Source organism: Eptesicus fuscus, chromosome 7 (genome assembly GCF_027574615.1).
Source record: "Eptesicus fuscus isolate TK198812 chromosome 7, DD_ASM_mEF_20220401, whole genome shotgun sequence".
In the NCBI taxonomy this organism is placed as follows: domain Eukaryota; kingdom Metazoa; phylum Chordata; class Mammalia; order Chiroptera; family Vespertilionidae; genus Eptesicus; species Eptesicus fuscus.
In genome coordinates, this window is record NC_072479.1 from 59,175,408 (window position 1) to 59,189,770 (window position 14,363).

Sequence of the window (14,363 nt, forward strand, 5' to 3'; positions counted from 1 at the left end):
CTAAAAGAGCTTCAGTGCAACTGAATCACGAATTGGGGAGTGGGTGGGGAAGAAAGGTGTTAAAGATAGGCCATCGTCTTTAAGCACACACTGTGGGTTCATCAACGCTTGGCTGCCTTAAAATTCATAACATTTTTCAGAGCCTCAGCTATCCTTTTGGTTGTTTGCCTAGTTTTGGTTAACCAATACCTAAGAACTATTTGAACTTTGATTTGTTACAAAAGGACATTAGTGTGAGGGCAAACTTGCCTCAAATAGAATATTTTGTAAAAGCAATGTTCTTCCCTTTCTTGTCCTGTGAATGAATTTGTACTTTCCTTTAATGAAATGTTTGAGCAAAATCTCACATGCTCTCTCCTGGCTGTTCCTGCAGTGAAGTCATCTGGTTGGACATGTACAATGATGTCATGATTGGCGTTAGCTTTACCTTTTAGGTTCAAGGTGACCAAATTAGAGGAGAAAAGAAGAACATCCTGGGATAGATACACCCACTAATTAGCAAGAATTGAAGAGCTTTTTATGGCCATGCATGACTTTCAGAAATTTTATTTCATATCATTAAATGAAATAATGCATGTAAGGTGATCATTTCAGTGAGCATAGTAAACACTCAGTAAATATTGGCTGTTATTATACTGGTTCTCTTTATACCATGTCAGAATTCCTATAATGAAAAGAGAGTAGTGGGGAAGAACCAACCATGCTGAAATTCAGGTGCAGTCAGGCAACAATTTAATGTCCAATATTTTATCATCATAAATGTATTCAGTACGTTAGGCAGCCTGGTATAAACTCTCAGCATCGCACATAAAGTCCCTGACATCCGAGTGAAAGAATTATTACAGATAGAGGCCTTACTCGGTCCCTCATTATTTTGAGTGTGGAGGAAGACACCAGGAAGGCTAGGGACCAGGAGAAAGGACAGAGAAAGCTAGTAGAAAGTTCTTTCTTTAACTTTGATGGTTTCTGGGGGGAAATATGCACCTACACATAAGATCTGTCATCTTGTTAAACACTGCTATTTTGAGACTGGGATTAAAAAGGGAAACTAACCTTGAAGGTAATGCCAGAGGTTGGTTTTAGATACATTTGTTGTACAGCTATCAGAAAGTCTTCTGTGCTAGCAAGCTGGTTTCAGCAGCATGTATTTGGTTGGGAAATAAGGAATTAGGAAAATTAAAGAATAATAATAGTTTCTATATATAAAGACTGTATTTTGCCTTGGAGTGAGTTATGGTTTATGGTGAGGAGCTTTGCTCTCCATGATAGAGGGTTTGTTTGCCCCCATCCCCCTCTCCCCCTCCCCCGCCCCCCCGCCCCAACCCGGCCCTTTTTGTTTTTTGAGAATTGAAAGATATGGTTTAGAAGTTCTTTCATAAAGACAGATGATGCAGAATTTTGGCAGTGGAGTGCAGTCTGCTTCTGGCCTTACTCTGTAATTGAGAGGCATGTTAATATCCTCATAAAAGACATTTTGCTGCCTCTTGTTTAAATGCTCAGCTGTTCCGGGGCCCGTTATTTCCCCCAGGCAGCCAGTGACTGACTGGAGTCAGCAGGTTTCTATGGCACTAACAGCAGCTTGTTCATTTATTTTTAATGTGATTCTTAATCCCACCCCTCTTTTTTTGTAGGTTTCTGCAACTGAGAATAGCCTGGCAGTCCGTTCCACCCCTGCTGAAGTTGACTACCGTAAGCGTTCATTCTTATATCTGGAGGGTGTCCCCATTGCTGTCAGTGCTGAGAAAGTAACATTAAATTCAGCCAATCAGATCTTTCCCTTGGTTTTAAGGAATGATGCTTGAATACCCTTCACACATTTCATGGCTTAGGGAGAAGTTAAATTCAACTATATATTACTAACTTGGGGCAAACTGAACACTTTTTTTAAAAATATGGGAGAGGGTAGAGAGAAAGAAACATCAATGATAAAGAAACATGGATTGCTGCCTCCTGCAAGCCCCATACCGGGGATCAGCCAGCAACCCAGGCATGTGCCCTGACCAGGAATAGAACCAGTGACCAGTCTCGTTTCATGGGTTGACACTCAACCACTGAGCCACACCAGCCAGGCAAAAATCTTTTCAGGTTTAAAACTGTAAAAACTAACTTTAAAGTTTCATTTACAATATATATATATATAAATATTTTTATTGATTTCAGAGAGAAAGGGAGAGGGAGAGAGAGACAGAAACATCAATGATGAGAGAGAATCACTGACTAGCTGCCTCCTGCACGCCCCACTCTGGGGATCGATCGAGCCTGCAACCTGGGCATGTGCCACGACCTCCTGGTTCATAGGTTGATGCTCAACCACTGAGCCACGTTAGCTGGGCTGAAGTTTCATTTTAATAAAAGTTTAGCCAAAGATTTCATTCATTTACAGGGATAAAGAATTAGTATTTGAGTAACACATTAAATATCTTTCCCTACTTATCTAAATATGTACCATAGTCTACCCAGTCTAGACAGAGTCTAGAGATTTTCCTGTTTTGTTAAATTTCATCACCTTTTCATCCTATTTTGGAGTGATTTTGAGTTTCACTTTGCCCAAAGATAAAAAACTTTGGTTTTCTCTTTACTATATCCACTTGGACTCTGATCTGCAGTATTATATCTACACTAATAAAAGAGAAACATGCAAATTAACCATCACTCCGCTATGCCCACCAGCCAATCAGGAGGGAATATGCAAATTAGAAGGGCAAAGATGGTGGCCGCCCAGCTGCTCCAGGTGCAGGAGTGGCCGGGCAGGGCAGGATGCCTGCTATGTGAGGGAGGGCGGGGAGTCGGGGGGCGAAGGGATCTACAGGAGGGCACTCCAGCTGCAGCAAAGACAAAGATTACAGACTCCAGCTGGAGTCTGCAGCGAAGCAGAGACGATGAAGATGGCAGACTCCGGCCAGAGTCTGCAGCGAAGATAAAGATGGCAGACTCCGGCTGGAGTGAAGGCCTGGGTCCCCAGTGCTGGAAGCCAAGGGAAGGAAGGCCTATTGCACGAATCTCTTCGTGCAACGGGCCTGTAGTATATACATATTTGGATTTCTACCTTCTCCCTGGTTAATTAGTTTATTAGACACTTAAAAACTCAGCAACTAAAGTAGAGCTAAACAAATCTCTAGTAAACCCTACCTTATAATTTTAGGGAGAAACTTTTGCTGCTTGAATCCAAGAATATTTCTTTTGCAATCATTTTGCTTGTATAGAAATTTTTCCCAGGCTCAGTTGGTTGGGTGTTGGCCCGTGCACCATAAAGGTTGCAGTTCGACTCTCGGTCAGGGCACAAGCCCAGTTTGCTGGCTCGATCCCTGGTCGGGGGCGTATAGGAAGCAGCTGATCCATATTTAGCTCTCACATAGATGTTCCTCTCTTTCTCCCTCTCCCTTCCTCTCTCTCTCAAAATTAATTTAAAATATTTAAAAATATTTTTCTGAGTTTTGACTAGGTTTGCAAAACATTTTTTTTAAATGAGCCTTAATCTTTTAGTACTTTGTTGACTTAACTCTATATTATTAAGAATTATTTTATGTTTCCTTAGTAGCTGTATAAATGGCTTTTCTGTGCCTCTTCTTAGTTTTCCACATTATGAATGTATTGGCAGGAAGTTAACTTATGCAGGTGACACGTCAGTGATTATGAAAAAAATTTCATGGAGCCTTTTTCCATAATCTTTAGCCATGGATATCTGCTATAGGACTAACCAAAAAGATAGTGTCAAATCTCTCTCTCATACACGTTTTGAAATTTCTGCTCTCCAGCACCCCAGAAGGAGTTAGTGGGAATGGTAACTACCAAAAAGTCATCAAAGTCTATAAACAGCCTTTAAAAATGACAGAAGTGCCCTGAGGTCCAGCACCCTGTCCATCCCAAGCCACTAAGTTGTTTGAGCATCATCCCCTGCACTGAAAGGTCACCAGTTCAATTCTGGGTCAGGGCACATGCCAGCATTGTGGGCTTGATCTCCGGTAGAGGGTGTGCAGGGGCAGCTGATCAAAGTCTCGCTCTCACATTGATGTTTCTCTCTCTCCCTCTCCCTCGCTCTCTCTCTATCTAAAATATAAATATTTATTTATGTGTAAATATATATATGGAAAAATATATACACTGAGTGGCTAGATTATTATGATCTCTGAATGCATAATAATCTGGCCACTCAGTGTATATCCTATATAATAAAAGGCTAATATGCAAATTGTCCCCTTGACCAGGCTGGCCGGACACCACCCATGCACGAATTCATGTACCGGGCCTCTAATATATATATATATATATATATATATATATATATACACTGAGTGGCCAGATTATTATGCATTCAGAGATCATAATAATCTGGCCACTCAGTGTATATTAAATATATATATATGTCTTTTTTAAATGACCAAAGCTACAGGGCAGAGAGTTCCTTATATAGGGTGGTTTGGATTCTGGCTGTTTATGACAAAGGGTGAGAAAACCTCCTGGCTGAGAACCTGATTTGTGAGAGACCCTAAGACATAGCTTTTAGCATTAGAATATTCCATAGGAGAAAAGCAGTGTTTTTCCTGGTGTTGAAAGGACCTGTTTTAGTGAAGGTCCTTTCTTTGCTTTGGGGAGGAACGTTTTCTCTGACTTCCCATGAGGTCTAAAAAATGTCTTCCTTTTGTAACTCAAGCAGGTAACTCCCAGGTTAAGAGTGAGGTCCAGCAACCTGTCCATCCCAAGCCACTAAGTCCAGATGCCAGAGCCTCCAGCCTTTCTGAGAGTTCTCCTCCCAAAGCAGTGAAGGTATGATGGCAATTTCTCTGTGAGCCTTTAGGCATTGGTTTTCTAGTGGAGTTCATTGCACCTCTATCATTATGTTCATTATAACCTGTTTTTACTTTCCAGGGGATAAAAATACCAAATAAGGATACACTTAAGGCCAGTCACTTTTCCTGGAAGTCTTGTTACTTCTGCTCAGATGTTTGGGTCAGGAGAGGGGAGGCTCACTAGTAGCACTCAGTTTGAAATCTGGAAAACTCATGAAAGTTTTAAGAAAACCTGAAGTTAAAGAAAATAAACTGATTTTTAAAGTCCAAGTTCATTAATCTGTGAATGGGTAAAAGCTCACAAATGGAAAATATGAGAAATCCGTTAAACTAAAATCAGCCCATTGGACAGGAATGTGCAATGTCAACTTCAAAAGAGTGGCTCCCTGGTTTGGGGAACTTTACCATCACATGATTAGTGGTCAGCATATTTAAAGAAAGAATGTGTACATTCCAGAGGGGGTTGGCTAGCCCATTTGCTGTAAGAAAATGGACATTCAAGTAACACTTATGTTTTGATATACTCTTATATGTAAAGGAATGTAGAAAATTTTTGTACTTTAAGAAAACTTTACTTGTCTATTCAACCTATGATCTCTTTTTACTCATCAATTTAAAAAAACCATCTTTTCCCTTCCTACGAACAAATATATCTTATATAATAAAGAGCTAATATGCAAATGGTCGTCATGCCCTCACGCCTTCACGGCTCAGACACTCAACCCTGGGGAGAGAGGAATGGGGACCAGCCAGGCACAAATAAGCTCGAGAGAGAGGAATGGGGACCAGCCAGGCTGTGGCCCAGGAGAGGGACAAGCTGCCCACCTCGCGGTCCCAGGCGCCAGTGGCTGTGGCTGCAGCCCGGGAGAGGGACAATTTGCACACCCCATGGTCCTGGGTGCCTGCAGCTGTGGCCCAGGTGAAGCCACCCACCCATGGTCCCCTGTGGCAAAGCCATCCCGGGTCCTGGGTGCCTGCGGCCGGCCAGAGGGAGGGAATCCTGGGTCCTGGGTGTGGGGCAAGGCAGAGGCGGTTAGGGGTGATTGGGCCAGCAGGGGAGCAGTTAGGAGCAATCAAGCCGGTAGGAGAGCAGTTAGGGGTGATCAGGCAGGCAGGCAGAGGTGGTTAGGGGCAATCAGGCAGGCAGAGGTGATTAGGGGCAATTAGACAGGCAGAGGTGGTTAGGGGAGATCAGGCAGGCAGACAAGCGGTTAGGAGCCAGTGGTCCCGGATTGTGAGAGGCAGTCGGACATCCCCCAAGGGGTCCCGGATTGGAGAGGGTGCAGGCCGGGCTGAGGGACCCCCCTCCCCATGCACGAATTGTGTGCACCGAGCCTCTAGTATTCTCATAAAAATAAACAAAGATTTAAAAATATCCAACACCTATTGTGGGCTGATTATTATTAAAACTGACTTGTTTTCGTTGAATGCTTTGCCAATGTTGTGCTAATTGACTCATTGGGATTAATAAGCAAACATACCTACATTTCTTTAGTGTCTTTCTCCTCTGGTGCTCTCTTAAGTTTTGTTTCAAAACTTAAGTTTTGAGAGAAATTCAGCAGGCAGAATTAGTTTTCAGGTAGTTGAGGCTGTCCCATCCTCATGCGCACATCTGCTGTGCTTGTATCTCTCAACTGTGGGCATGATTGGTCCTTTAATGAAAGTTAGTGCACAAAAAGGATGAAGAGAAGAGGACACAGGTGAGGAAAAGGGAGAGTCCAGTATGTAAAGGGTGGGTTAAAAAGAGGGAGGATGGGTAAAGAAGATAAACATGAATGTTTAAAAGGAAGCAGAGATTCATGAGGACAGTAAGATGTATTGAAAAGGAGCAGAAGGTAAAGGAAGTAGCAAGAGAAAGTGAGTATAGGGAGAAAGAGCTGAGTTATAGTGATCGAATCCGCACATGTATTTGACATGGCCCTCTTCTGTGCTGGCCTTAAAGATCTGCTCATGCGTCAGCACTTTCCTTTTTCCAGTATTTGGAGTCCAACAAAGTAGCAAATGCCACAGGGTTAATTTCCTCTTCAGTAGCAGCCCTGTCCAGATGTGAGTCCTTGGGTTATAGTTCTGGATTAAGAACAGCTAGCAATGGCCGAAACCGGTTTGGCTCAGTGGATAGAGCGTCGGCCTGCGGACTCAAGGATCCCAGGTTTGGTTCCGGTCAGGGGCATGTGCCTTGGTTGCGGGCACATCCCCAGTGGGGGGTGTGCAGGAGGCAGCTGATCGATGATTCTCTCTCATCGATGTTTCTAACTCTCTATCCCTCTCTCTTCCTCTCTGTAAAAAAAATCAATAAAATATATTTTTTTAAAAAAAAGAACAGCTAGCAAATCTGACTTGTCTGTGGGTTCTGTGTGACTGAGGGACTAGGGAAATTCTATGGCTAATGTAAGAACTGAAATCTGTTCTTGAATATTTTTGAATTCTCAATCCAGTCCTAAGTCCTTCCCTCAACTGCTAGATCAGCCTTCCTAGCTATTTCCTGATTCAAACTCCAGGGTCTGAGCTAATGAGCAATGAGCCATAGACATCTCACTTAGGTCTTCCTGGCATACCATGAAGAGGAGCTGGAGGTAAGCTCCCTGTGCACCTTCCCCAGACCCATGCCTGCTGCTTTGGCCCTGGTCACTCAGCAGTAGAATGCAGACAGGCCTGCCTTCACCAGCCGTATACTGCAGGTTCTGAACATTGTCTACAGACAGGAGTAAACTGGCCCGCTGCCCATGTTTGCCCATGGATCAAAGCTCAAATGGTTATGGTGTACAGAGCCCGGGGTGAGACCCAACCACATCTCCACTTTTGTTTAAGAGCAGTTTGTTTTCTCTTCCTCAAAGGTACCCTTTACATTCTGCAGGCAAGTATTTAAACACTTTGGCATAACCTGTCTCATGGTTATAGACCATGAAACAGAAGGTGCTTCTCCATTTTGGGAAATTACATACAGCTAAGAATAAACTTGTTCACTCAGAATAGATTTTTGGGCCTCACGAAACCTGGAAAAACTCTTTCTTCGTGTCTTGTCGTTTATTGAAAATAGGACATCTAAGTTGAGGCTCGACTCATTTCAAATTTTAGCTTAATTTAAAAAACACACAATACTGGTCTTTAAAAGTAAGGATTTTGTATCATTTGAACACTGGCTAAATAACTTAGTTGATGAGACTTGGTGCTAATAAAGTTGAAGTTGCAGATTCCTTCTCAAAAATGTGTTATTCTGGGTGCAGAGCTCAGTGGACCCTGTGAGAAGGATCAGAACCTTTTGACTCAAGAGACCCAGAGGTCTCTTAAGCTTTATGTTTTCCCATTGAAAGAAGTTACCCCCTAATGTTCCCAGAGGGAAGAATAAGGGGGAAGTACAGGGAGTTGTAGCTGGCCCTGGGAACACCTGCCTGCCCCACTGTGTCCGGGACAGCCCTGTGCCCGGCTTCCTTGGCTGCTCCTGCTGATGAGTGTGGAGAGAAAACATGGCAGACTGCAGGAGAGGGTGTGCACTATGGCACCCCCCTCCCCGTGCCTGCCAGCTGACCCTTCCTCTACAGACAGGGTCGGAGGTCTTGGGCTCTTTTATAGAGTGATCAGAATTACACTAGAAAGGCATCCAGACTCTTTTCTCATTATCTACATCATTACTGCTTCCTCAAAGCACTAACCTTTCCTCTACATGTAGAGCAATCTGTTTAAGATGTGAATATCCCCAAAATGCTTTCAAAATGTTTCACAAGAAAGCTAGGGGAATGGTTACGGCTGTATAGAACTGGCCCAATCATTTACTGTGTGGCAAAGAAGTTTAATTTAATTACCTAGCTGTTTTGCACAAATTGGAAGGAGGGAATGGCAGGCATTTTGTGGTGTTCGGGGAATAGACATCTGACATCCATACAAAATTTCCTCCTGATTTCACTATGTCTAAAAGCTAATAGTTAGCTGTTGCCTCCCCCGACTACAGACACCCATATATACCCCCCAGTGGCAATATTAGACTAAGAAATATACTTAAGATAGGAGACTGAAAGCAGGTAGATGAAGTCATGCAAATTTGTTGGAAAAATCGCTTTAAGTAGATGCTGATTAGCAGAGGCCCTGTAAGATCCCTCAGGTGGGAAAGACATGACAGTGTTTATGAACATCAATTATGTATATATTAGCTCATTCATTCCCAAATATCCTGAAGTTATTATCTACATAAGACTGTATTTTGTTCAAACTGCTGTAGTAAGATTATTTCCATTTGGGTTAGCATCTGCTCTCTTCTCCCAAAGAGTTTCCTTTAGTTATGGAAATTTAACAGTGCAGGAAAAATTTAAAAAAAGCTTTGTGGGTTTGTGAGTCAGTAGTTCTGAGTTTTAATTTACTGACTGTGAGAACTTTGATAAGGCACCTGATATCCTGGCGAGTTAGTTTCTACATGAGAAAAAGGGTGAGGGAGGGGAGATGGAAAAACATCTTACACGCTGAAAAAAAATATATATTGTAAAGATTTTCAAACGTCTAACATTCTAATATTGACAGTGTTTTAAATGTGACTGTGCCAAGTCCGAGCATGCCATGAAGGCACGGGCAGGATGTATGCCAGACCTACCATAATGGTAGAGATTTTTGGACATTGACTACACTTCCTGTTGTCTGAATAGACATGGGGGCAATTACAGAAAAGTGGCTGAGAGCCCAGGACAGAGGAAATAAAGGGGAGGCACAGCCACAGCTACTCTGACTTGGCGTTATACCATGTTGCCATCCTCTTGTCTTTATGAAACCAGAAGGGCCCTTGGGCAGCTGCCAAATAAACCTTAAATAATATTAAAAAGGGTTTATGTAAAAAATGAATAGGAATAATGGGGATCTGGTAGGTCTGGTTAGTTAGAAGCTTGTGGTTAGTCAGATATTTGAGCAGCAATCTACAGACATACCTCGGAGATGTTGTAGGTTCGGTTCCAGACCACCACAATAAAGTGAGTTGTAATTTTTTGCTGATGGGAGATTTTGCCTTTATTTTGTAAAAAACACACAACATCTGTGAAGCGCAATGAAGTGCAATAAAACAAGGTATGCCTGTATGATTTTGATATTAAGGAGGAAGAATGATTTTTCACTTGGGTGGGTGAAGGCTCCGCTCCGTTCAAGGGAGAGCCATTGTGGGTCAAGGGTAGAAGGTAGTAAGACATTAAAGAATTGTTAATGAAACACTTCTTGTGTGGGTGAAGGCTCATAAAAGCCTCTCTCCTGAGCTGGGGCATGTGCCAGCCTCAGGTAGATATGGCTGAGGCTGATTTTGCCACGATTAGCAGAGTTCGTTGAAAAAGAAAGAAAACGTGGTCTTATTCGTGGATCTGAGTCTGTAACTGAGTTACAGCTCAGCCGCAGTAAAGCGCTCCAGGGCGCACCAAATGCTGTGTATTCATTGAAGGTTCCTGTTTGTCTCTTCCAGCTTCTGCTTCCTGCTCCCGGTACCTAATTTCTGCTCCTGCCTTCCACTTTCCTCCTAATGTGAGCTCAACTTTCAGCTTTCTCTCAGGTTCTCCCTTCTAGTCACTGGGCTGCACCCCTCTCCCACAGTGTGCCCTCTCTCTGTATGTACAGCGGAGGGGTGTTCTTTAACCTTCCATTCCACTTTAGCAGAATAATACCCATTTCCTCCTTTACCATGGGGAATTTGTCTCCTGCTCTGTCTTTACTGACCAGAATGAATACTTATTTTTCTAAGCCAAGTGTTAAAAAAAAAAAAAAATACAGAATCCACCCAGCAGCTGAAAAATATTTTCAATCTGATAAATACATTTGTCCTATTACTTTCGCATTATGTGAATTGTGAGTTGTACCAGCTCTCTCCAGTGGCTTCAACTGTACTATTATACTGAATCATTCTGCATTTTAATGTATCTCCTGCTTGCTAGATAAGGGCCTAGTCCTTTTAGAGAAACCTAATTAAACTATTCAAGGACACCTCCACTTAGGTCCTATCTTGTTAGAAGTGTTCATAAGGAAAAAATAATTCGGAGCTCCAAACAATGCCTTAATTACTTCCAATGGCATTCAATATCGCAACATTTGATCACATTTGAATACCTCCCTTATGCTTGGTAAACTAGGTTGTAGCCTGTGGTCTTTGATTCTTTAAGTTTTTCTTTGTAGGACTGTACCCCTAGGAATGGAGGGGGGGTTGTCATTAAGGAGCCATTTCCACTCAGTTTTGCTCCTTCATTCTTAAATACTTTGGTGCTCTTTGGGAGTTTCCCACTAATTTTATTGAACTCCTTTTTACAGCTCTTCCCCTTTACTTCCATTTCATGCCCATTTTCTATTCTCGTTTCCTGTCCAAATCTGCTTGAAAAACCATTCCTACTTTTTGCCTTACCTCCTAGTGAATCATGTGACAAGTGAACCAGCAGTGTGAAATTTTTATGGGTCTATTTTCAGGTTTTTTAAATCAAAATTCTATCTTGCCCATACCGGGTTTGTTTTAAGCTTACCTTAACCATTCGGGTCCTGGACCTTGGAACTCATTTGCATTATTAACACCACACTGGTCTTGGCAGCAACGGGGCCACCCACGTGCCTGTGAGAGCCTCCTGGCCACCTTAACCGAAGCTGCTTCTGCATTTACTGGTTGAGGTGTTTCTGTTTGGGCAAGTGAAGGGTTACACACACCTAAGGACTTGGAACCCCCACCCCTAGAAGCCATGTAACCATTTTTTATTACGTAAAAACTTACAGTTTTGGAATTCTGGCTTTCATCAGTGCTTGAATACCAAGTATTTTATGCTCTTTAGAATTGGGTTTACTTACCGGCTAGAACGCCTGTGCTCACCCCACCCTATTCCACACTTTACAAACAGTTCATGATTCTCAGTCAGTTATGACTTCCCATTTTTTTAGTTTTATTCTCCATTGTTTTGTGTGGGGTTTTTTAAGGTGTTAGAACTTATAGCTTTATTGGGCTATGCTTTCTTCTGGAGTCCTAATAAAATAGTTTGTGGCTCTTTTAAATTGTTCCATTTATGTGTCAGTTTTGACTTATTTTAAAAAGATTGTGCCTCGTGAATTGAGCAAGTCAAGATTATAAGCAGAGGGAACTAAAAGATGCTTTATCAAAGTGTCTTTTCCTAATTCCCAAAGCCAAATGCTCTTCCTCTCCTTGAAAATTTTCCCCTTCAGAATTTGTTCTTATAAAAAGTCTGTCCTGTTTTTCCTTGGCACTTGAATGAAACCATCACACTTCTTCCTTCTTGTGTGTGATATTTTCCCCTAATTTCCTGTCTGCAGAAACATTATGTATGTGCCATTTTGTGTGTGGTGGCCTGTCTAAGCCTTTCTCCACAATCCAGCCCTAGACCCACCCATCCTCAGTGGCTGCTACGCTTAGGGCAGCCACACAGTCTGGGAAGGGGATTCAGGACAGCCTCTTGGCTTCAAAGAGCCAGCTGATACAATCACAGTGGACTTAGTGTTCCTGTGAGAATTAACAGGCCAGGTTAGGGAGCCCTTAGATAGCAAAGTCAATTTCAGGGCACATCTCAGCAGAGTACTAACTCATCACTGCCTATGCTAAGTGAAAGTTGTCCTTTTCCTTTTCCTAGAAGTTTCAGATACCTGCAAGAGAGACCTGTGTGGAATGTCAGAAGACAGTCTACCCGATGGAGCGTCTCTTGGCCAACCAGCAGGTGTTTCATGTCAGCTGCTTCCGTTGCTCCTATTGCAACAACAAACTTAGGTAAGTGAGACTAAAGCAAGCCAACTCTCTGTATAGTTGGACCCCCCGGAAGGGAGTCTTTGGCTTTCAGAGTGCTGATACTAACAGCTATTGCGCTGATAGGGTGCTATTGGAGGCCCCTGAAAAAAGTAAAAAGTACTGTTTAGTGACAAGTATTTCATATCAAATGGTTGCGGTATTTGGAACTTCTTGGTGCATTGATGTATTAATTTACATGTTAGGACTGAAGCTTAAATAATAGAGTGGCAGGTAAGACCCCCTATGACCTAATTCAATAGAATGTTTTCCCTTTGTGTCATAGAATCATAAAGTTAAGGAATTTCAGGGGGATAATTATCTAAGCTCCCACTTCAGACTGTCCTGAGTACTGTATAAATGGTCACAATAGCAATAATCAGAGGCCCGGAAGAGAATGTATTTTTCTGTATGTTGCTTTGTTTTCTCTCTGAGAAAAATAGTCATTATGTGTATCATTTCTTCCAAGTAACTCAAAGTATGGATGCAAATGTGGCCAATTGGGGGAATATTCCATATTAACTCATTGTAATTACGAAGCCAGGATGTCACTTCCTCCAGCTTTCCCTCCAGAGCAAGCCTCCCTTCTCAAATGCCCTTGAAAGATGTCCTGGCATCTGCACGACAGCCAGGTCCAGTGTGAGATGGCTCGAGCTCGACCACATTCCTTCCACTGAGCCAGTGTGTGCCTCTCTAACTTCTACTCATTGGTCCCTTTTTTCCACTTCATTTTTTTCCCCTCCAAAGCACATTTTTCTGAATTTTTGAATTTTTATATTTCTCCTGTGGAAAGGCTGCTGTTTTTATACCTCCTTTAAAATGTCTCACCCTGCCGAAACCGGTTTGGCTCAGTGGATAGAGTGTCGGCCTGCGGACTCGAGGGTCCCAGGTTCGATTCCGGTCAGGGGCATGTACCTTGGTTGCGGGCACATCCCCGGTGCGGGGTGTGCAGGAGGCAGCTGATCGATGTTTCTCTCTCATCGATGTTTCTAACTCTCTATCCCTCTCTTTTCCTCTCTGTAAAAAATCAATAAAATATATTTTAAATAAATAAATAAATAAATAAATAAAATGTCTCACCCTGTGAGAGACACCAAATCTCCTGCAGGCCTGTCCAGCACGGACATTATGTTAGACTTACTTCCCGACAACTGCGCACTGTTCTCCTATTAACTGTATTGAGTCACTCGTATCTGTTGAGTGCCAGCTTTTTGCAGCACATTGTGCCCATTCCTGTAATGATGTGCTTTTAAATTATAACACAAATGGGAATCTAGGAAGAAGAAGATTTTACAAAGGAATATTACTGTAAGTAGCTATAGGTTGTAAATACTTGGGAAATATGTGAGTGATCAGAGAGAGGTGGGATTACCTAGGCAAGAGTTCCTGGATAAAGTTCTGGGGGTTTTTTTGTTTGTTTGTTTTTTAACAGTTTTGACAAAGGGTAAGGAAATCATTTGAAAATGAGAAAATGTACCAGGTAGAAAGATGTCTTGTGAAGGTTCAGGTCTGGAAGGGTTCATTTTTTTTTTATAAGGATAATAAAACTGTTATGCTTTAAAAGAGTAGAGAACCCAGCTGGTGTGGCTCAGTGGTTGAGCATCCACCTGTGAACCAGGAGGTTACAGTTCAATTCCTGGTCAGGGCACATGCCCGGGTTGCTGGCTCGGTCCCCAGTAGGGGGCATGCAGAAAGCAGCCGATCAATGATTCTCTCTCATCATTGATGTTTCTCTCTTCTCCCTCTCCCTTCCTCTCTGAAATTAATTTTAAAAAATATTTTCAAAAGGGTAGAGAGAAAAATAAATACATCTTATTGCTACAAAATATAAATAAATAAATACATAGAGTAGA

The 14,363-nt window shown here is 42.3% G+C and overlaps 1 protein-coding gene across 2 annotated transcripts in view; it reads left to right on the forward strand.

Moving 5' to 3' along the window:
• Positions 1 to 14,363, forward strand: part of LIMA1 (LIM domain and actin binding 1) — an 88,984-nt gene that overhangs the window by 72,156 nt on the left and 2,465 nt on the right. Inside the window, exons 8-10 of one of the 2 annotated variants that reach the window (XM_008140669.3) lie at positions 1,632 to 1,689; positions 4,652 to 4,764; positions 12,362 to 12,495. In XM_008140669.3, the coding sequence (XP_008138891.2) occupies positions 1,632 to 1,689; positions 4,652 to 4,764; positions 12,362 to 12,495 (305 nt within the window). The remainder of the gene's footprint in view (positions 1 to 1,631; positions 1,690 to 4,651; positions 4,765 to 12,361; positions 12,496 to 14,363) is intronic. The other variant, XM_008140670.3, reaches the window with a different exon arrangement.